Source organism: Staurois parvus, unplaced genomic scaffold (assembly GCF_062004578.1).
Source record: "Staurois parvus isolate SC_StPar_1 unplaced genomic scaffold, SC_StPar_1.0 ptg002105l, whole genome shotgun sequence".
Classification (NCBI taxonomy): domain Eukaryota; kingdom Metazoa; phylum Chordata; class Amphibia; order Anura; family Ranidae; genus Staurois; species Staurois parvus.
In genome coordinates, this window is record NW_028319901.1 from 270026 (window position 1) to 292338 (window position 22313).

General features: G+C 49.7%; 1 protein-coding gene across 1 annotated transcript in view; it reads right to left on the reverse strand.

Annotated features, from left to right (window-relative positions):
- The window catches only part of LOC149432801 (sodium/potassium-transporting ATPase subunit alpha-2), a 63844-nt gene that overhangs the window by 17140 nt on the left and 24391 nt on the right, over window positions 1-22313 (reverse strand). The window contains exons 12-18 of the mRNA XM_089664929.1: window positions 20563-20752; window positions 16372-16547; window positions 13307-13443; window positions 9032-9182; window positions 5268-5436; window positions 4981-5135; window positions 4442-4565 (exon numbers count right to left, since the gene is read on the reverse strand). Of these exons, the coding sequence (XP_089521055.1) occupies window positions 4442-4565; window positions 4981-5135; window positions 5268-5436; window positions 9032-9182; window positions 13307-13443; window positions 16372-16547; window positions 20563-20752 (1102 nt within the window). The remainder of the gene's footprint in view (window positions 1-4441; window positions 4566-4980; window positions 5136-5267; window positions 5437-9031; window positions 9183-13306; window positions 13444-16371; window positions 16548-20562; window positions 20753-22313) is intronic.

Genomic DNA, 22313 nt, shown 5'->3' on the forward strand with positions numbered 1-22313 from the left:
CCGGCTATTATTCGCAGAGTTCTGGTTTACCGAGGCTCAATAAAACCGCGGGGCTCCCCGCGTCTGCCGCGCCCCTCGCCGCTCGGCTGTAATCCGTCAATTCGCTCCGGCGGCGGGGCAATTCATCTACGCGGCTCGTAACTGCGAAAACAAAGCCGGCTTCTTTTTATTTCTCACTTCAAAAGCTGCGCTAATTAAAAAAAAAAAAACCTGCAGGGAATCCCATTCTCCAGCAGGGGGCGGGGGAGGGGGCGGTTCAGAACCTCCATCAATGTTGTACTGCTGTCTGTGTCCCCTTGAGAGATTTCCCCTCACTTCCTGTCCAGGTGAAGCATGAGAGCATCACACATTCATGATGGGTCCAGTATAGATTTGCTGAAAGAGCGGAAGGTAAAGACGACACATTTCGGGGCCTCAACTCTCCCTTCATCAGGGACTGCCACCGACTTCTGGGTGTCAGTCAAACAGGAAGACTGAGGACATCTTGTGGCCAATAAAAGGTAGTACAGGGGAGATCACACATAGTGCATGGAAAAGCTTGGGAGCTCATCATGAATGCAGGAGGGTGATAAGCAGGGCTTTTCTTCAGCGGGAACGCAGTGGGGATGCCCCTGGGGGCACCTCCAGCACTGAGAGTATGTAATGGCAAGGGGTGCTGGAGGACCTATTGCTGCTGACTGCTGGGGTATCTATTTTGTGTGCTGGCCTATTGTAGCCATGGAGGTCTATTGTTGCTGCTGGGGGATACATTGTCACTGAAGGGGGTGTACTTTTGTGTGCTGGTCTATAGTTGCTAGGGAGGTCTATTGTTGCTGCTGGGGGATCTATTGTCACTGAAGGGTATCTGTGTGCTGGTCTATTGTTGCTAGAGAGGTCTATTGTTGCTGGTGGGGGATCCATTGTCACTGAAGGGGATCTATCTTTGTGTGCTGGTCTATTGTTGCTAGGGAGGTCTATTGTTGCTGGTGGGATATCCATTGTCACTGAAGGGGATCTATTTTTGTGTGCTGGCCTATTGTAGCTAGGGAGGTCTATTGTTGCTGCTGGGGGATCCATTGTCACTGAAGGGGGTCTTTTTTTGTGTGCTGGTCTATTGTTGCCAGGGAGGTCTATTGTTGCTGCTGGGGGATACATTGTCACTGAAGGATGTCTATTTTTGTGTGCTGGTCTATTGTTGCTAGGGAGGTCTATTGTTGCTTGTGGGAGATCTATTGTTGATGAGGGTCAATCGTTGTTGGAAAGAGATCTACTGTTGAGGGAGGGGAATATTGTATATTGTTATGGGGGGGGAGTCTATTGATGCTGGCTGCAGGGAGATCTGTTGTAGCTGCAGGGGTCTTTTGTTGCTAGGCTGGTATTTTGTTTTGAGGGTCTATTGTTGCCGGAGGAGTCTATTATTGCTCGGGGGGTCTGTTGATGCTGGCTGCAGGGAGATCTGTTGTAGCTGCAGGGGGTCTATAATTGCTAGGCTGGTATTTTGTTTTGGAGGTCCAATGTTGTCGGAGGAGTCTATTATTGTTGGGGGGGGGTCGTCTGTTGATGCTGGCTGCTGGGAGATCTGTTGTAGCTGCTGGGGGTCTATTGTTGCTAGGCTGGTGTTTTGTTTTGGGGGTCTATTGTTGCCGGAGGAGTCTATTATTGCTCAGGGGGGGGTCTGTTGATGCTGGCTGCTGGGAGATCTGTTGTAACTGCTGGGGGTCTATTGTTTCTAGGCTGGTATTTTGTTTTGGGGGTCCATTGTTGCCTGAAGAGTCTATTATTGCTGGGGGGCAGTTCTCTTGATGCTGGCTGCTGGGAGATCTGTTGTGGCCATTAAGTGATCACTTCCTGTTTTGTTTTTTTTAAATATCAGAAGGTAAAGCCAAAGCATTTCAGTGACTCAACTCTCTCTTCATCAGGATCTATGTCTTTCCTTCCATCTTCTGGGCCTCACTTAAACAGGAAGGCTAAGGACATCTTGTGGCCATTAAATGATACTACAGGGGAAATAACATGTAGCAGGATTCGTGCTCGTTATGGATGCAGGAGGGTGATCGGTGTACCCTGAAGGAAAACACATTCTCCAGTAGAGTATGGAAGATTCAGAACCTCCATCAGGATTGTACTGCTGTCTCTGTCCCTTTGACAGGGAACTTCCTGTCCAGGTGACAAGGGTCAGAAAGAACAGGAAGTGAATTCTCCTCTACGGGGACACAGACAGCATTTAAAACCTATGAAATGGGTATTGGTGGACCCAAAGGTGAATTTAATCTGGTGTCATTTCCAGTCCTAACAGGCAGCTCTCTACCATACAGGAAATCCCTACGGGTGAGGACAGCAGTCCAAGGAAAGTGTAAAGGATGAGAAGCAGCCCTCTACCATACGGGGTATCCCTATAGGTCAGGGGAGCAGTCCAAAGAAAGTGTAAAGGATGAGAGGGTTACAAATGTATAAGTCCCGTATAGATTACTCTTGATTAAAAAAAATCAGATGGTAAATCCTACACATTTGGGGGCTCAGCTCAGCAGGAGCTATGTCTTTCCTTCCATCTTCTATCTTCCATTAATCAAACAGACTAGGGACATCTGGTGGCCAATAAAAGGTATTACAGGGGAAATCACATGTAGCGGCATAAATGTGGGAGGGTGATAGGTGTAACCTGAAGGAAAATACATTCTCCAGTAGAATTTAGGAGGTTCAGAACCTCCATCAGGATTCTACTGCTGTCTCTGTTCCTTTGACAGGGAATTCTCCTCACTTCCTGTCCAGGTGATAGATGTCAGACAGGAATGTGAATTTTCCTCCTCTAGGACACAGACAACAAAAGCAACATAGAACAAACAAAAATGCCAACACATTTCAGGGGCTCAACTCTCCCTTCATCAGGAGCTATGTCTTTCCATCTTCTGAGTGTCAGTCAAACAGGTAGACTGAGGACATCTTATGGCCAATAACTGGTACTGCAGGGGAAATCACATGTAGCGGCATGTATGCTTATTATGGATGTAAGAGGGTGATCGGTGTCACTCTGAAGGAAAACACATTCTCTAGTAGAAGATGGAACGTTCAGAACCCCCATCAGGATTGTACTGCTGTCTGTGTCCCCTTGATAGGGATTTTCCCTCACTTCCTGTCCAGGTGTCAGACAGAACAGGAAGTGAATTCTCCTCTATGGGGACACAGAAAGCATTTTTAACCTATGAAATGGGCTGGTGGAGCGCTGGACCCACAGGCAAAATGGTGTCATTCCAATCTTAAGAGGCATCTCTCTAACATATGAGGCATCTCTATTAATCCCCAGAGAAGTCCAAAAAAAGCGTAAAGGATGAGAGCATCATCTGCGCACCTTTAGTACCATTCCTGAGATCCCTTCCAACTACTCATCTGTGGTACCTGTCCTGGGACTCCTTCAGCTGCCCACCTGTGGTGCCAGCCCCAGGACTCCTCCAGCTGCCCACCTGTGGTACCAGCCCCGGGACTCCTTCAGCTGCCCACCTGTGGTACCAGGCTTGGGACTCCTCCAGCTGCCCACCTGTGGTACCAGCCCCGGGACTCCTCCAGCTGCCCACCTGTGGTACCAGCCCAGGACTCCTTCAGCTGCCCACCTGTGGTACCAGCCCCAGGACTCCTCCAGCTGCCCACCTGTGGTACCAGCCCCGGGACTCCTCCAGCTGCCCACTTTTGGTACCAGCCCCGAGACTCCTTCAGCTCTTCAGGTGCCCACCTGTGGTATCAGCCCTGAGACTCCTCCAGCTGCCCACCTGTGGTACCAGCCCAGGACTCCTTCAGCTGCCCACCTGTGGTACCAGCCCCGGGACTCCTCCAGCTGCCCACCTGTGGTACCAGCCCCGAGACTCCTCCAGCTGCCCACTTTTGGTACCAGCCCCGAGACTCCTTTAGCTCTTCAGGTGCCCACCTGTGGTATCAGCCCTGAGACTCCTCCAGCTGCCCACCTGTGGTACCAGCCCCAGGACTCCTCCAGCTGCCCATCTGCAGTACCATCTCTGGGACTCCTCCAGCGACCCACCTGTAGTACCAGCCCTGGGACTCCTCCAGCTGCCCACCTGTGGTAACAACCCCAGGATTTCTCCAGCTGCCCACCTGTGGTACCATCCCCAGGACTCCTCCAGCTGCCCCCCTGTGATACCACTTCAGAGACACTTCTAGCCCTCCAGTATAGATTTATTGCTCTTGATAAAAGATCATTAAGTAAGCCAACACATTTCAAGGGCTTAACTCTCCCTTCATCAGGAGCTAGCACAGTCTTTCCTTTCATCTTCTGGTTGTCAGCCAAACAGGAAGACTGAGGACATCTTTTGGACAATAATGGGTAGTGCAGGGGAAAGCACAGGATTAAAGATATTACAGACAGAGCTGTATTTTTTTTACCTTTTCAGGGGAACATTAACTAAAAAAAAAGTTCATGACGTAGCTGGTTCTCTTTTAGAGGCCTGGCACTTACCGATCTGCCCGTACGCCATGCTGATTAGGCGCTGATTCACCAGTTTGTCCGTCCGGGGGTTCCTGGGCTGTCTTTTCATAATGTCACTTTCAGCAGCTTCATAGGCCAATGAGATGGCGGGCACCTAGTGTATAATAAAAAAAGAAGAAATCGAGTCATGTGACACGTCATCCCGCCATCACGACTACATAACCATTGCACAAGGTGGGGAACAGTGACACTGAGAGGGTGAAGAGGAGGCAAAAGACACCCACAAAACCTTGCCAGCTCTTCTTCCAATGAGTCGATCGTAAGCTACGCGCCATTAAAGACGATCTCCAGGGCACACAGGTAAATATAGAAATGAAATACATATACTGTATAATGGTGGGGACCTGATTTTTCTCTGATACAGGTCTGGTCGCTCCCCCCCCAGCCCACGACTGGAAAGTGAAAAGAGAAGCAGCAAATGAATGAGCTCATCATCCAGTCACTCTGCTCTCTCCTCCTATCATCATGCTCCCTGACCCTGGCAACTTGTGCTACATAGAATTTCATACCATGTCTGTGCCCAGATCAATACATAGGATGGTGACGGTGCCCAGAGGCAGAGGGATGTTGGCGATGATAAAGAGTAAGAACGGCGTGATCTCCGGAATGTTACTGGTCAGCGTGTAGGCGATGGACTTCTTCAGGTTGTCAAAAATGAGCCGACCTGCGATATAAAAAGAGAATAAAATCAGCTGTGCCAACGAACTAATTGCACATTATAATAAATGCCATAGATTCACATCAGTCGGAGCGCCACAAGAGCTTACACTCTAATATCCCCCCCACAGTCACAAACCTTCTTCCACTCCTGTCACAATGGAGGCAAAGTTATCGTCCAATAGGATCATGTCCGCAGCTTGTTTAGAGACATCCGACCCCGCTATGCCCATGGCCACGCCGATATCAGCTTTCTTCAGAGCCGGAGAGTCATTGACACCATCGCCAGTCACAGCCACAATGGCGCCCTGTGGAGGAGACCACATTGAGAGTTTCAGCAGTGAGAGAGGCTGCCGCCATTGGTGTTCCCGGAGCTACAGAGACTGCCGCCATTGGTGTTCCCTGAGCTACAGAGACTGCTGCCATTGGTGTTCCCTGTGCTCCAGAGACTGCCGCCATTGGTGTTCCCTGTGCTACAGAGACTGCCGCCATTGGTGTTCCCTGTGCTACAGAGACTGCCGCCATTGGTGTTCCCTGTGCTACAGAGACTGCCGCCATTGGTGCTCCCTGTGCTACAGAGACTGCCGCCATTGGTGTTCCCTGTGCTACAGAGACTGCCACCATTGGTGCTCCCTGTGCTACAGAGATTGCCGCCATTGGTGTTCCCTGTGCTACAGACACTGCCGCCATTGTTGTTCCCTGTGCTACAGAGATTGCCGCCATTGGTGTTCCCTGTGCTCCAGAGACTGCCGCCATTGTTGTTCCCTGTGCTACAGAGACTGCCGCCATTGGTGTTTCCTGTGCTACAGAGACTGCCGCCATTGGTATTCCCTGTGCTACAGAGACTGTCGCCATTGGTATTCCCTGTGCTACAGGGACTGTCGCCATTGGTATTCCCTGTGCTACAGGGACTGTCGCCATTGGTATTCCCTGTGCTACAGAGACTGCCGCCATTGGTGTTCCCTGTGCTACAGAGACTGCCACCATTGGTGCTCCCTGTGCTACAGAGATTGCCGCCATTGGTGTTCCCTGTGCTACAGAGACTGCCGCCATTGGTGCTCCCTGTGCTACAGAGACTGTCACCATTGGTATTCCCTGTGCTACAGAGACTGCTACCATTGGTGTTTCCTGTGCTACAGAGACTGTCACCATTGGTATTCCCTGTGCTACAGAGACTGTCACCATTGGTATTCCCTGTGCTACAGGGACTGTCACCATTGGTATTCCCTGTGCTACAGAGACTGCCGCCATTGGTATTCCCTGTGCTACAGAGACTGTCACCATTGGTATTCCCTGTGCTACAGAGACTGCCACCATTGGTGTTCCCTGTGCTACAGAGACTGCCGCCATTGGTGTTCCCTGTGCTACAGAGACTGCCGCCATTGGTGTTCCCTGTGCTACAGAGACTGTCACCATTGGTGTTTCCTGTGCTACAGAGACTGCCGCCATTGGTGTTCCCTGAGCTACAGAGACTGCCACCATTGGTGTTCCCTGAGCTACAGAGACTGCCACCATTGGTGTTCCATGAGCTACAGAGACTGCCGCCATTGGTGTTCCCTGAGCTACAGAGACTGCCGCCATTGGTGTTCCCTGTGCTCCAGAGACTGCCGCCATTGGTGTTCCCTGTGCTACAGAGACTGCCGCCATTGGTGTTCCCTGTGCTCCAGAGACTGCCGCCATTGGTGTTCCCTGTGCTACAGAGACTGCCGCCATTGGTGTTCCCTGTGCTACAGAGACTGCCGCCATTGGTGTTCCCTGTGCTACAGAGACTGCCACCATTGGTATTCCCTGTGCTACAGAGACTGTCACCATTGGTGTTCCCTGTGCTACAGAGACTGCCGCCATTGGTGTTCCCTGTGCTACAGAGACTGTCACCATTGGTGCTCCCTGTGCTACAGAGATTGCCGCCATTGGTGTTCCCTGTGCTACAGAGACTGCCGCCATTGTTGTTCCCTGTGCTACAGAGACTGCCGCCATTGGTATTCCCTGTGCTACAGAGACTGTCACCATTGGTGTTCCCTGTGCTACAGAGACTGCCGCCATTGGTGTTCCCTGTGCTACAGAGACTGTCACCATTGGTGTTTCCTGTGCTACAGAGACTGCTGCCATTGGTGTTCCCTGAGCTACAGAGACTGCCACCATTGGTGTTCCCTGAGCTACAGAGACTGCCACCATTGGTGTTCCCTGAGCTACAGAGACTGCCGCCATTGGTGTTCCCTGAGCTACAGAGACTGCCGCCATTGGTGTTCCCTGAGCTACAGAGACTGCCACCATTGGTGTTCCATGAGCTACAGAGACTGCCGCCATTGGTGTTCCCTGAGCTACAGAGACTGCCGCCATTGGTGTTCCCTGTGCTCCAGAGACTGCCGCCATTGGTGTTCCCTGTGCTACAGAGACTGCCGCCATTGGTGTTCCCTGTGCTACAGAGACTGCCGCCATTGGTGTTCCCTGTGCTACAGAGACTGTCACCATTGGTGTTCCCTGTGCTACAGAGACTGCCGCCATTGGTGTTCCCTGTGCTACAGAGACTGCCACCATTGGTGCTCCCTGTGCTACAGAGATTGCCGCCATTGTTGTTCCCTGTGCTACAGAGATTGCCGCCATTGGTGTTCCCTGTGCTACAGAGACTGCCGCCATTGTTGTTCCCTGTGCTACAGAGACTGCCGCCATTGGTGTTTCCTGTGCTACAGAGACTGCCGCCATTGGTATTCCCTGTGCTACAGAGACTGTCGCCATTGGTATTCCCTGTGCTACAGGGACTGTCACCATTGGTATTCCCTGTGCTACAGAGACTGCCGCCATTGGTGTTCCCTGTGCTACAGAGACTGCCACCATTGGTGCTCCCTGTGCTACAGAGATTGCCGCCATTGGTGTTCCCTGTGCTACAGAGACTGCCGCCATTGGTGCTCCCTGTGCTACAGAGACTGTCACCATTGGTGTTTCCTGTGCTACAGAGACTGTCACCATTGGTGTTTCCTGTGCTACAGAGACTGCTGCCATTGGTGTTCCCTGTGCTACAGAGACTGCCGCCATTGTTGTTCCCTGTGCTACAGAGACTGCCGCCATTGGTGCTCCCTGTGCTACAGAGACTGTCACCATTGGTGTTTCCTGTGCTACAGAGACTGCCACCATTGGTGTTTCCTGTGCTACAGAGACTGTCGCCATTGGTGTTCCCTGTGGTACAGAGACTGCCGCCATTGGTGTTCCCTGTACTACAGAGACTGCCACCATTGGTGCTCCCTATGCTACAGAGACTGCCGCCATTGGTGCTCCCTGTGCTACAGAGACTGCCGCCATTGGTGTTCCCTGTGCTACAGAGACTGCCGCCATTGGTGCTCCCTATGCTACAGAGACTGCCGCCATTGGTGCTCCCTATGCTACAGAGACTGCCGCCATTGGTGCTCCCTATGCTACAGACTGCCGCCATTGGTGTTCCCTGTGCTACAGACTGCCGCCATTGGTGTTCCCTGTGCTACAGACTGCCGCCATTGGTGTTCCCTGTGCTACAGACTGCCGCCATTGGTGTTCCCTGTGCTACAGACTGCCGCCATTGGTGTTCCCTGTGCTACAGACTGCCGCCGTTGGTGCTCCCTATGCTACAGACTGCCGCCATTGGTGTTCCCTGTGCTACAGAGACTGCTGCCATTGGTGCTCCCTGTGCTACAGAGACTGCTGCCATTGGTGCTCCCTGTGCTACAGAGACTGCTGCCATTGGTGCTCCCTGTGCTACAGAGACTGCTGCCATTGGTGCTCCCTGTGCTACAGAGGTTACAGGTGTTCCCTGTGCTAGAAAATGCTAGTTGCCTGGCTTTCATGGTGATTTTCTGGCTTCACTGGGCCGGAAATCATTCATTCAGATTTGGCCACAAGCCAGTGTGGGTGTTCCAAGGCAGCTAAGTGTACCTGTCTCTGACAACCCTCCACGATGATCAGCTTCTGCTGCGGCGATGTGCGGGCGAAGACGATCTCCGTGTGGTTCTTCAGGAGGTCGTCCAGCTGTTCCGAGGTAAAGTCCTTCAGGTCCGACCCGTGCACCACGCACGCCTTCGCCTCTCTGCGACAAAACCAAAGTAACCAACTTTTACTTTTGTATCCTGAAATGAGTACCGAGGCAGGGGGCTTTAATGTTTTCAGGAAGCTATGTAAAGCCCCCTTCTGGCTCCTCCCACCAGCTGTGATCTGCCTGCATTGCAGAGAGAAGCACAGAGACCCAATGATGATGTCACTGGATCTAACATAAGGTATGTAATGACTGCGAAGGTTTTATTTAAAAAATGAATTAGTGCTGATTAAACTTTAGCTTTAGAGCCAATTTTTATTATAAGATTTAGATATTGAAGGGTTAGAGTGTGTCACATTTATTTTGCTGTCTGTATCAGGGGCGGACTGACAACTCATGGGGCCCCTGGGCAATAGGGGATCATGGGGCCCCTGTGTTCTTGCCCAAACTCAAAAAAGCCTATGAAAAAAGGTACCAGGGGCATCTCATGGGGCCCCCTACTGACCCCGGGCCCTCGGCAGTGCCCGAGTTTCCAAATGGTCATTCCGCCCCTGGTCTGTATCCACCTTGGGGAGATTTCCCTTCACTTCCGGTCCTAGAGACACCACAGGAACCGAGAGGATATTTTTCCAAAAGTGAGATATATTATTTCTTAATCACCAGAACAGGTGTCCCCATTGGAAGATTTCCCATCTATTCCTGTTCCGGTGACAACTGTAAAATGTTGCATTTACCCCCCCCCCCCATTACACAGGGAGTAATAGAGAGGGTCACTCTCCCCAGACAGGGGCCCAGCCTGCAGGAATACCCTCATGGGTAAAGCCAGTCGCTCAATCAATCAGTTGTTCCATTCCCCGCCATTCTGATTGCTTTTAAAATTGAGGCCTCCAGAAAAAAAAAATTTCTTCCAACTAATGACTTGCTTGACTGGAACTTCCAAAAAAAAAAAAAAAGAGAGAGATCGAAATAACGCCAAGACAATCTCTGATTGGACATTTTCCGACAGATCTGAAAGTTTAGGATGCTGTAATACTAGTGGAAAGGAATCCAATTGTGCTCCAAAAATGGAAGGAAGACTTTGTAATCCGAGTCTAGCATCACGTCCATGAAACTCCCGGGATATGGATCTGGTCAGGTAAGTAGCAGAGGGAGATGTTCATCAGTTTCAGCTGGTTTGGTGTTCATGAAATGAACAGGTGCGCTAGGTGGGCAACAATGAGACAACCCCCAAAACAGGAATGGTTTTACAGGTGGAGGCCACTGACATTTTTCCCTACTCATCTTTTCTGACTGTTTTTCACTATTTTTGCATTTGGCTCGGGTCAGTGTCACTACTGGTAGCATGAGGCCATACCTGGACCCTACAGAGGTTGCACAGGCAGTCCGACTCCTCCAGGATGGCACATCAATACGTACCATTGCCAGAAGGTTTTCTGTGTCTCCCAGCACAGTCTCCAGAGCATGGAGGAGATTCCAGGAGACAAGAGCATGGAAGAGATTCCAGGAGACAAGAGCATGGAAGAGATTCCAGGAGACAAGAGCATGGAGGAGATTCCAGGAGACAAGAGCATGGAGGAGATTCCAGGAGACAGGCAGTTCCTCTAGGAGAGCTGGACAGGGCCGTAGAAGGTCCTTAACCCATCAGCAGGACTGGTATCTGCTCCTTTGTGCAAGGAGGAACAGGGTGAGCCCTGCCAGAGCCCTACAAAATGACCTCCAGCAGGCCACTGGTGGGAATGTCTCTGACCAACCAATCAGAAACAGACTTCATGAGGGTGGCCCGAGGCCCGACGTCCTCTAGTGGGCCCTGTGTTCACTGCCCGGCACCATAGAGCTGGATTGGCATTTGCCATTGAACCCCAGAATTGGCAGGTCCACCACTGGCACCCTGTGCTTTTCACAGATGAGAGCAGGTTCCCCCTGAGCACATGTGACAGACATGAGAGGGTCTGGAGAAGCCGTGGAGAACGTTCTGCTGCCTGTAACATGGTTCAGTATGACCGTTTTGGTGGTGGGTCAGTGATGGTCTGGGGGGGCATCTCCATGGAGGGACACACAGACCTCTACAGGCTAGACAATGGCACCCTGACTGCCATTAGGTATGGGGATGAAATCCTTGGACCCATTGGCAGACCCTACGCTGGTGCAGTGGGTCCTGGGTTCCTCCTGGTGCAGTGGGTCCTTGGTTCCTCCTGGTGCAGTGGGTCCAGGGTTCCTCCTGGTGCGGTGGGTCCTGGGTTCCTCCTGGTGCGGTGGGTCCTGGGTTCCTCCTGGTGTGGTGGGTCCTGGGTTCCTCATGGTGCAGTGGGTCTTGGGTTCCTCCTGGTGCAGTAGGTCCTGGTTTCCTCCTGGTGCGGTGGGTCCTGGGTCCCTCCTGGTGCATGACAATGCCCAGCCTCCTGTGGGGGGAGCATGCAGGCAGTTCCTGGAGGATGAAGGAAATGATACCATTGAATGGCCCCCAGTCTCTCCTGACCTAAATCCAATAGGACCCCTCTGGGATGTCATGTTTCGGTCCATCCGACACCGCCAGGTTGCACCTCAGACTGTCCAGGAGCTCAGTGATGTCCTGGTCCAGATCTGGGAGGAAACCCTCCAGGACACCATCCGTGGTCTCATTAGGAGCCTCCCCCGACGTTGTCAGGCATCCATACAAGTACGCGGGGGCCACACAGACTACTGAGGGCAATTCTGAGTTGCTGCAATGACATTTCACCAACATGGACTCGCCTGCTGCATCATTTCTTCACTTTGATTTTCGGAGTGTCTTTGAATTCAGTCCTCTGTAGGTCCATCATTTTCATTTCCATCAAACGATGGGGCGTCCTTACATTCCTCACACATCACCCCGTCCATGTCAGTATAGAGATCCAGCAGGAGATTCCTCCCCATTGAGATCCGATGGGTTTCCAAAGTCTTCCTTTCATTTTTTTTGAGTCGTGTATACAGTATATACAGTTGTGTTCAAAATAATAGCAGTGTATTTAAAAACTTGGCACAATTCTCAGCCTGTATTACCTAAAGGCTGCCATTGGGTGGCGACATTGTACTACTTGAGCAAACAGCAGCACACAATCATTTAATGAAATGCTGTTCTAATTAGTTCCTAGTGATCCCGCTGGCAGCATATCCGCCTTCATCGTCCATAGGGCAAAGGTGAAGATGTTGAATGTGAGCGCTTAAGTATGTTCTCTACAGGTAGATATGAACTGCAGAAGTTTGCTCTTGTGGCCGTAGACTTCTCAGATAGCGCAGTTGGCTTCCTTACTGGACGACTACACCAATTTAAATGGCAGGACCAGGGGCGGACTGACCATTCGTGCACTGCCTGAGGGCCCGGGGTCAGTAGGGGCCCCAGAAGATGCCCCTAGTACCTTTCATAGGCTTTTTTGGGTGTGGTTTGAGTGTGGGTGAGGACCAGGGGCGGACTGACCATTTGGAAACCCGGGCAGTGTCCGAGGGCCCGGGGTCAGTAGGGGGCCCCATGAGATGCTCCTGGTACCTTTTTCATAGGCTTTTTGAGTTTGGGCAAGGACACAGGGGCCCCATGATCTCCTATTGCCCGGGGGCCCCATGAGTTGTCAGTCCGCCCCTGGTGAGGACACAAGGGCCCCATGATCCCCTATTGCCCGGGGGCCCCATGAGTTGTCAGTCCGCCCCTGGTGAGGACACAAGGGCCCCATGATCCCCTATTGCCCGGGGGCCCCATGAGTTGTCAGTCCGCCCCTGGTGAGGACACAAGGGCCCCATGATCCCCTATTGCCCGGGGGCCCCATGAGTTGTCAGTCCGCCCCTGGTGAGGACACAAGGGCCCCATGATCCCCTATTGCCCGGGGGCCCCATGAGTTGTCAGTCCGCCCCTGGTGAGGACACAAGGGCCCCATGATCCCCTATTGCCCGGGGGCCCCATGAGTTGTCAGTCCGCCCCTGGGCAGGACACCTAGAGATTGCTTGAGTCGCCTTGTATCCAAATCTCTTCTATAGCACCGAATTGAGCGGAGCAGTAAAGTGCAATCACCGTACTACTCAGGAGGCACAGCCTGATCTCACAGTGGCTATCCCTGTGTCTGTAGGTACGATTACTCAAGGAAATCTAGAAATTCGATTTTATATCGATCGATAACACTCATTGGTCGATTAGTACCATATCAAAGGCTTAAATAAATGTCACAGCTTACCTGGGATTCACCTGATTTACTGGGATGTTAAGGCGAGCGGCGATGTCCTCCACAGTCTCGTTACCCTCGGAGATGATACCCACGCCTTTAGCGATGGCCTTGGCGGTGATCGGGTGGTCGCCAGTCACCATGATGACCTGGAAGGCAGAAGTGATTATTGCTGTTGTGTAACCTGGTAACATAGTACACCATTTCTGAGACATAAGTGAAGAAATCGGTAGATTTTTTTTTTTTTGGGGGGGGTCATACAGCAGCAACTGTGAAAGAAATCCAATGAAGGAAAGGGGAGGAAGCGCTAGATGATGTTGGACGTCCTCCAGCCAGGAAGCGAGACGGAGCTCTTTCTGACCAGGAAGCGAGACGGAGCTCTTTCTGACCGGCTGCAGCTTCTAATGCACATTGTGAGGAGCTCACAGTGTGCGGTGAAATCAGAGGAAGCCGTTTCAGTCCCAGGAGAGGAGCCGGTACAACCGTGCAAGACCGGAGGGAAGGCTTTAAGCAAACGAGCTGCTTGCCAACCCAAGGAGCTAAATTTATCCTTCAAATGTTTTTCTTTCAGGATGCTCCGTCATCTATGATCGCCCCGCGGCTCTGCATCCTAAAATTCAAAGTATATTTATTAAGCAATGTAAATGACACCAGGCCTAATCTAGGTCAGGATTCATTTACACCCGACTAGGAAATCAGCAAAACCTCGGGGAATGTTCTCTGAAATCCGACAGAACTTGCAGTTCCACCTCCCAGATGTAACACAGCGATCGTTAGGAGGCTTGGAAGGCATTAGTAAGGAAGGTTGGGAGGTGTTCTTTATTAAATGGACTCATTTCATATGTGTGAGATTTGCTGAACAGAATCCAAAGTCCCTTCGGGGGTAACATGTTTCCTGTCTGTACATCACAGCTCCCGATTTATCTGTTTCCGCTAGAACTCGGTGCTATTGAAGTGAAGCCACGGCCAAGCTTTTGACATTTAATGATTTACATATTCTTTAAAAGCTTTAAAACAAGCCCTCACTAGCATTTGCAGCTGCAGGTACTGTGGAGAAATTCATCCCCACAATTCTCAGCAACTCATCTACCCCTGTTTATCCTCCCAGCAGCTCATCTCCCCCTGCCCCCACTCAGTGGCCCATCCTTCTCTGCTTCTCCTCCGAGCAGTAATTTAGCAGCTCATCTCCCCCTGCTCCCCATCCCAGCAGCTCATCTCCCCCTGCTCCCCATCCCAGCAGCTCATCTCCTCCTGCTCCCCATCCCAGCAGCTCATCCCCCCCTGCTCCCCATCCCAGCAGCTCATCTCCTCCTGCTCCCCATCCCAGCAGCTCATCTCCCCCTGCTCCCCATCCCAGCAGCTCATCTCCTCCTGCTCCCCATCCCAGCAGCTCATCCCCCCCTGCTCCCCATCCCAGCAGCTCATCTCCTCCTGCTCCCCATCCCAGCAGCTCATCTCCCCCTGCTCCCCATCCCAGCAGCTCATCTCCCCTGCTCCCCATCCCAGCAGCTCATCCCTCCTGCTCCCCATCCCAGCAGCTCATCCCTCCTGCTCCCCATCCCAGCAGCTCATCCCTCCTGCTCCCCATCCCAGCAGTTCATCTCCCTCTGCTCCCCATCCCAGCAGCTCATCTCCCCCTGCTCCCCATCCCAGCAGCTCATCTCCCCCTGCTCCCCATCCCAGCAGCTCATCTCCCCCTGCTCCCCATCCCAGCAGTTCATCCCTCCTGCTCCCCATCCCGGCAGCTCATCCCTCCTGCTCCCCATCCCGGCAGCTCATCCCTCCTGCTCCCCATCCCGGCAGCTCATCCCTCCTGCTCCCCATCCCGGCAGCTCATCCCTCCTGCTCTCCATCCCGGCAGCTCATCCCTCCTGCTCTCCATCCCGGCAGCTCATCCCTCCTGCTCTCCATCCCGGCAGCTCATCCCTCCTGCTCTCCATCCCGGCAGCTCATCCCTCCTGCTTCCCATCCCGGCAGCTCATCCCTCCTGCTCCCCATCCCAGCTCCTCATCTCCCTCTGCTCTCCTTGCCGGCAGCTCAGCTACCCCTCCCCCCCTCTTATCAGTGACTCAGCAGCTCATCTCCCCCTGCTCCCCCTCCCAGCAGCTCATTTCCTCTGCTCCCCGTTCCAGCAGCTTGTCTCCCTCTGCTCCCCCTCCCAGCAGTGACTCAGTTGCTCATCCATCTCCCCCTGTTCTCCATCCCAGCAACTCATCTACCCCTGCTCTTCCTCTCAGCAGTTCAGCTTCCCTTCTCCCCCCCCCCCTCCCATCAGTGATTCAGCAGTTCATCTCCCCCTGCTCCTTCTTCCAGCAGATCATCCTCCGCTGCTACCCCCTCCCAGCGGTGACTAAGCAGTTCACCTACCCCTGCTTAACCTCCCAGCAGCTCAACTCCCTCTTCTCCCCATCCCAACAGTGACGCAGCAGCTCAGCTCTCCTTCTCCCCCTCCCAACAGTGACTCAGCAGCTCAGCTCTCCTTGCTCCCCCTCCCAGCAGTGACTCAGCAGCTCAGCTCTCCTTGCTCCCCCTCCCCTCCCAGCAGCCCTGCACCTTCTCCTTGAAGAAACTCGCCAGCTTCCCCCTGCTCCCCCAGCAGAGACTCAGTAGCTGAACTCCATCTGCATCCCCCATCCAGAAGTGACTCGGCAGCGCAGTTCCTCCATTCTTCCCTCTTCCAGCAGTGACTCAGCTCCCCCTCCCAGCAGTGACTCAGCTCCCCCTCCCAGCAGTGACTCAGCTCCCCCTCCCAGCAATGACTCAGCTCCCCCTCCCAGCAGTGACTCAGCTCCCACTCCCAGCAGTGACTCAGCTCCCCCTCCCAGCAGTGACTCAGCTCCCACTCCCAGCAGTGACTCAGCTCCCCCTCCCAGCAGTGACTCAGCTCCCACTCCCAGCAGTGACTCAGCTCCCCCTCCCAGCAATGACTCAGCTCCCCCTCCCAGCAGTGACTCAGCTCCCCCTCCCAGCAGTGACCCAGCAGCTTCTATTCTGTAGAATGTGTAAACGTCTGCAGCCTAACCACAGATTCACTTTACAGTCAATAGCGCCATCCCTGTTTATATTTTGATACATACCTTGATCCCAGCACTGCGACATTTCCCGACAGCATCTGGTACGGCGGCCCTGGGCGGGTCAATCATGGAAATCAGTCCTACGAAGCACAGGTTGGTGATGGGAAAGTTGACATCATCCGTGTCAAACTTGAAGCCACGCGGAAAATTCTCTGTGGACATATGAGAATGGCAGAACCCTGATGGAGAAAGAAGAGGCAGTAGATGTTACATAGGACCTGTAGAAGCGTAGAGTTGCTCCAGTCAGAGCTGACGTAGGGCTGGCCCCCTCTCTATGCCTCTATCAGGGTCGTCCTATTAGTATCACGGGCCCCCGGGCAAAGTAATGCACCGGGGCCCCTGCCAGCCTGCCCCAATTTACACGCCTAATCTCAAGAATGAATAAATAGTTGATAGAATTAAACATATTAGTACTTTCGATAAAATTTAAAGAAAACATGTCATAAATCAAAGACCAATCAAAGGCCACAGTATTGGGAAAGGGGGGGGGGTGGCAGAAGGAAACAGTACAGGGGGAGTCTGGAGGGCACATTACTGGGATCAGGAGGACACAGTACAGGTTTTGGGACACTGCCCAGGCCATCCTGGGACAGCTGGGTAAAAAATGTGACTGTCCCTGCAAATCCGGGACAGCTGGCAGGTATGATGTAATGCAAAATTATCAGGGGGCCCCTGGGCAGTGCTCTGGGGTGCCCATACGTTAGGACAGCCCTGGCTTCTGTGTATGTATATATATATGTACATTTTATATATATATATATATATATATATATATATATATATATATATATATACAGTGGGGATCGAAAGTTTGGGCACCCCAGCTAAAAATGTGTATTAATGTGCATAAAGAAGCCAAGGAAAGATGGAGAAATCTCCAAAAGGCATCAAATTACAGATTAGACATTCTTATAATATGTCAACAAAAGTTAGATTTTATTTCCATCATTTACACTTTCAAAATAACAGAAAACAAAAAAATGGCGTCTGCAAACGTTGGGGCACCCTGCAGAATTTATAGCATGCACTGCCCCCTTTGCCAAGCTGAGACCTGCCAGTGTCATGGATTGTTCTCAATCATCGTCTGGGAAGACCAGGTGATGTCAATCTCAAAGGTTTTAAATGCCCAGACTCATCTGACCTTGCCCCAACAATCAGCACCATGGGTTCTTCTAAGCAGTTGTCTAGAAAACTGAAACTGAAAATAGTTGACGCTCACAAAGCTGGAGAAGGCTATAAGAAGATAGCAAAGCGTTTTCAGATGTCAATATCCTCTGTTCGGAATGTAATTAAGAAATGGCAGTCATCAGGAACAGTGGAAGTTAAAGCAAGATCTGGAAGACCAAGAAAAATATCAGACAGAACAGCTCGCAGGATTGTGAGAAAAACAATTCAAAACCCACGTTTGACTGCACGATCCCTCCAGAAAGATCTGGCAGACACTGGAGTTGTGGTCACTATTCCACTATAAAGAGATACTTGTACAAATATGGTCTTCATGGAAGAGTCATCAGAAGAAAACCTCTTCTACGTCCTCACCACAAAAATCATCGTTTGAACTTTGCAAATGAACATATAGATAAGCCTGATGCATTTTGGAAACAAGTTCTGTGGACCGATGAGGTTAAAATTGAACTTTTTGGCCGGAATGAGCAAAGGTACGTTTGGAGAAGAAGGGGCACAGAATTGAATGAAAAGAACCTCTGTCCAAATGTTAAGCATGGGGTTGGATCCATCATGCTTTGGGGTCGTGTTGCAGCCAGTGGCACAGGGAACATCTCACGAGTAGAAGGAAAAATGGATTCAATAACATTTCAGCAAATGTTGGATGATAACATGATGCCATCTGTGAAAAAGCTGAAGTTAAAGAGAGGATGGCTTCTACAAATGGATAATGATCCTAAACACACCTCGAAATCCACGGGGGATTACATCAAGAGGCGTAAACTGAAGGTTTTGCCATGGCCTTCACAATCTCCTGACCTCAACATCATTGAAAATCTATGGATAGACCTTAAAAGAGCAGTGCGTGACAGACAGCCCAGAAATCTCAAAGAACTGGAAGACTTTTGTAGGGAAGAATGGGCAAAGATACCTCAAACAAGAATTGAAAGACTCTTGGCTGGCTACAAAAAGCGTTTACAAGCTGTGATACTTGCCAAAGGGGGCAGTACAAGATATTAACTCTGCAGGGGGCCCAAACTTTTGCAGACGCCATTTTTTTGTTTTCTGTTATTTTGAAAGTGTAAATGATGGAAATAAAATCTAACTTTTGTTGACATATTATAAGAATGTCTAATCTGTAATTTGATGCCTTTTGGAGATTTTTCCATCTTTCCTTGGCTTCTTTATGCACATTAATACAAATTTTTAGCTGGGGTGCCCAAACTTTCCATCCCCACTGTATATACATAAATACACACACAGTACAGTATATATAAATATATATACATAGCCAGATTTTTTCAGTCTTACATAACATACATCTGTTGTCTTGCAAGAGTGCACATCAGTGTTTCTTGTGGGAACATCTCTCAAACAAATGGCACTTAAACAATGTCTGCACACAGGGGCGGACTGCCCATTTGGAAACTCGGGCACAGCCCGAGGGCCCGGGGGCAGTAGGGGGCCCCATGAGATGCCCCTGGTACCTTTTTCATAGGCTTTTTTGAGTTTGGGCAAGGACACAGGGGCCCCATGATCCCCTCTTGCCCGGGGGGCCCCATGAGCTGTCAGTCCACCCCTGTGTGCACATGACTAGTTTTGCTGTCTTCTCATACATTGGGGACATAGATACTATTGGAATGGGAAATGATACTAAATCTAACTACAAAAGAACCAAATCATTATGCTGCTTTCATTTGAATGCTTATTTCCTGAAGTCCTGTTCAAGCAGGAAATTGTGGACCAGCTATAACAGTGATTTGAAAATCATTAAGGCCCCATTGGCACCTGAGCGTTTTGTAGCTAGAAGCTCAAAGTTCCAAAATGCTTGAGGAGATAATCATGAATAAATTATATGAAATAATAAATAAGTAATAATTAACCTCTAACTTTAACACCCCCAATCCCATAAAAAAGTAATAAAATAATAATATTAATAAAAATAATAAGTAATATTATTTATATTATTATTATTATTATTATTATTATTATTATTATTAATAATAATAATAATAATAATAATAATAATAATATTACCAATAATAGAAATAATACAAATATAAATAATAATAATACCAATAATAATAATAATTATTATTATTATTATTATTATTATTAATAATAATAATATTACCAATAATAATAACAATACAAATATAAATAATAATAATACCAATAATAATAATAATTATTATTGTTATTATTATTATTATTATTATTATTAATAATAATAATAATAATAATAATAATAATATTAATACTGTTGTTGTTATTATTATTTTATTACTTAAGGATTAGGGGTTAATTATGTTTTATTAATTATTACATAGTATTTATTTATGATTTTTTTTATGTGTATTTATATTCATTTATTAATTCATTTTTTATTATTATTATTAATACCCTAACCCTACCAAACAAAATAATAATAATAAATAAATAAGAGGAAGATAAATTAAAATATTAACCCCAACCCAAACCCTAACCTAACCTTAACCTTTTACCCTAACAAAAAACAAAATAATAATAAATAAATAAATAAATAAATAAATAAGAAGAAGATAATAAATAAAATATTAACCACTAACCCCTAACCTAACCTTAACTCTAACCTTTTACCCTAACAAAAAAACCAAAATAATAATAAATAAATAATAAGAGAAATAAAAGCTGAAGGAAAAGCTAAAAAATCAGAAAAACCTAGCAACAAGTGATGCAACAGATGATCATTTTCTATATTGGCTAATGAAGAAAACACCAAAGCTCAAAAACGGCTACAAAATGCTGTATGAAAACGTGCAAAAACCACAGAAAAATATGCACAAAAAATCGTGCAGAAAAATGTGCAAAAACACTACGCTGAGATGTGAATGGAGCCTAAAACTTTCATAACTGAGGGGAAAAAAGCAAGGCCACTGATTACATCCCCTCTACTGTTGGCAGCAAAGTGGTAGGCCCTCTATTGAGCCTCCAAGGCTGGCCAGTGTTCAGTCTCCTATGTATGGATCACAGGGTATGCTACAAACCCACCCAACACTCTCTCTCCCAGTCCTCCCAGCTCAAAGTAGGCATTTTGGAAGGCGTCCTTCATCTCTTCGTCCAGCGGGTGCTCCTGTCCATGCAGCAGGATACTAGAGCAGCGGTCCAAAATCCTTTCTGGCGCCCCCTTCATCACCAACAGGTGGCCTTCTGGGCTATCCTCCCGTTCGTGGATGGACAGCTGCAGAGGGAACAGAAAAGAATATTCTCCCTTGGTTAAACAACATGACCTTGTAGAATATATTTTATAGCGATGGGCAGAAGGGCAGATTGATCATCCTAGAACAAGGAACTATGCAAATATTTATAACCTATGTCTTTGTTTTCTCCTGCCGATGGTCAGGCCGGCCATAAACTAGTTATCGGCTGTCTGTTGAGCAATGCAGAGATGGGAGTAGTTGTGCAGGAAGGCTGTGAGTCTGCTTACCTAGTTGTGATGCTGGTTGTCTAGCTATGGTGTGCTATGTAGAGTTGAGGCCTTCTTTGAGGAAGGCTGGGAGCCTGGTTACCTAGCTGTGATGCTGGTTGTCTAGCTATGGTGTGCTATGCAGAGTTGAGGCCTTGGAGGAAGGCAGGGATCTTGGTTACCTAGCTGTGGTGCTGATGTTTAGCTATGGTATGCTATGCAGAGTTGAGGCCTTCTTGGAGGAAGGCAAGGATCCTGGATACCTAGCTGTGGTGAGCAACGCAGAGATGGGAGTAGTTGTGCAGGAAGGCTGGGAGCCTGGTTACCTAGCTGTGATGCTGATTGTCTAGCTATGGGGTGCTATGCAAAGTTGAGGCCTTCTTGGAGGAAGGCAGGAATCCTGGTTACCTAGCTGTGGTGCTGTTGTCTAGCTATGATGTGCTATGCAGAGTTGAGGCCTTCTTGGAGGAAGACTGGGAGCCTGGTTACCTAGCTGTGGTGCTGTTGTCTAGCTATGGTATGCTATACAGAGTTGAGGCCTTCTTGGTGTAAGGTAGAGATGCTGGTTACCTAGCTGTGGTGAGAAATGCAGAGATGGGAGTAGTTGTGCAGGAAGGCTGTGAGCCTGGTTACCTAGCTGTGGTGCTGGTTGTCTAGCTATGGTGTGCTATGCAGAGTTGAGGCCTTCTTGGAGGAAGGCTGTGAGCCTGGTTACCTAGCTGTGGTGCTGGTTGTCTAGCTATGGGGTGCTATGCAGAGTTGAGGACTTATTGGAGGAAGGCTGGAATCCTGGTTACCTAGCTGTGGTGAGCAATGCAGAGATGGGAGTAGTTGTGCAGGAAGGCTGTGAGCCTGGTTACCTAGCTGTGGTGCTGGTTGTCTAGCTATGGTGTGCTATGCAGAGTTGAGGCCTTCTTGGAGGAAGGCTGTGAGCCTGGTTACCTAGCTGTGGTGCTGGTTGTCTAGCTATGGGGTGCTATGCAGAGTTGAGGACTTATTGGAGGAAGGCTGGAATCCTGGTTACCTAGCTGTGGTGAGCAATGCAGAGATGGGAGTAGTTGTGCAGGAAGGCTGTGAGCCTGGTTACATAGCTGTGGTGCTGGTTGTCTAGCTATGGTGTGCTATGCAGAGTTGAGGCCTTCTTGGAGGAAGGCTGTGAGCCTGGTTACCTAGCTGTGGTGCTGGTTGTCTAGCTATGGGGTGCTATGCAGAGTTGAGGACTTATTGGAGGAAGGCTGGAATCCTGGTTACCTAGCTGTGGTGAGCAATGCAGAGATGGGAGTAGTTGTGCAGGAAGGCTGTGAGCCTGGTTACCTAGCTGTGGTGCTGGTTGTCT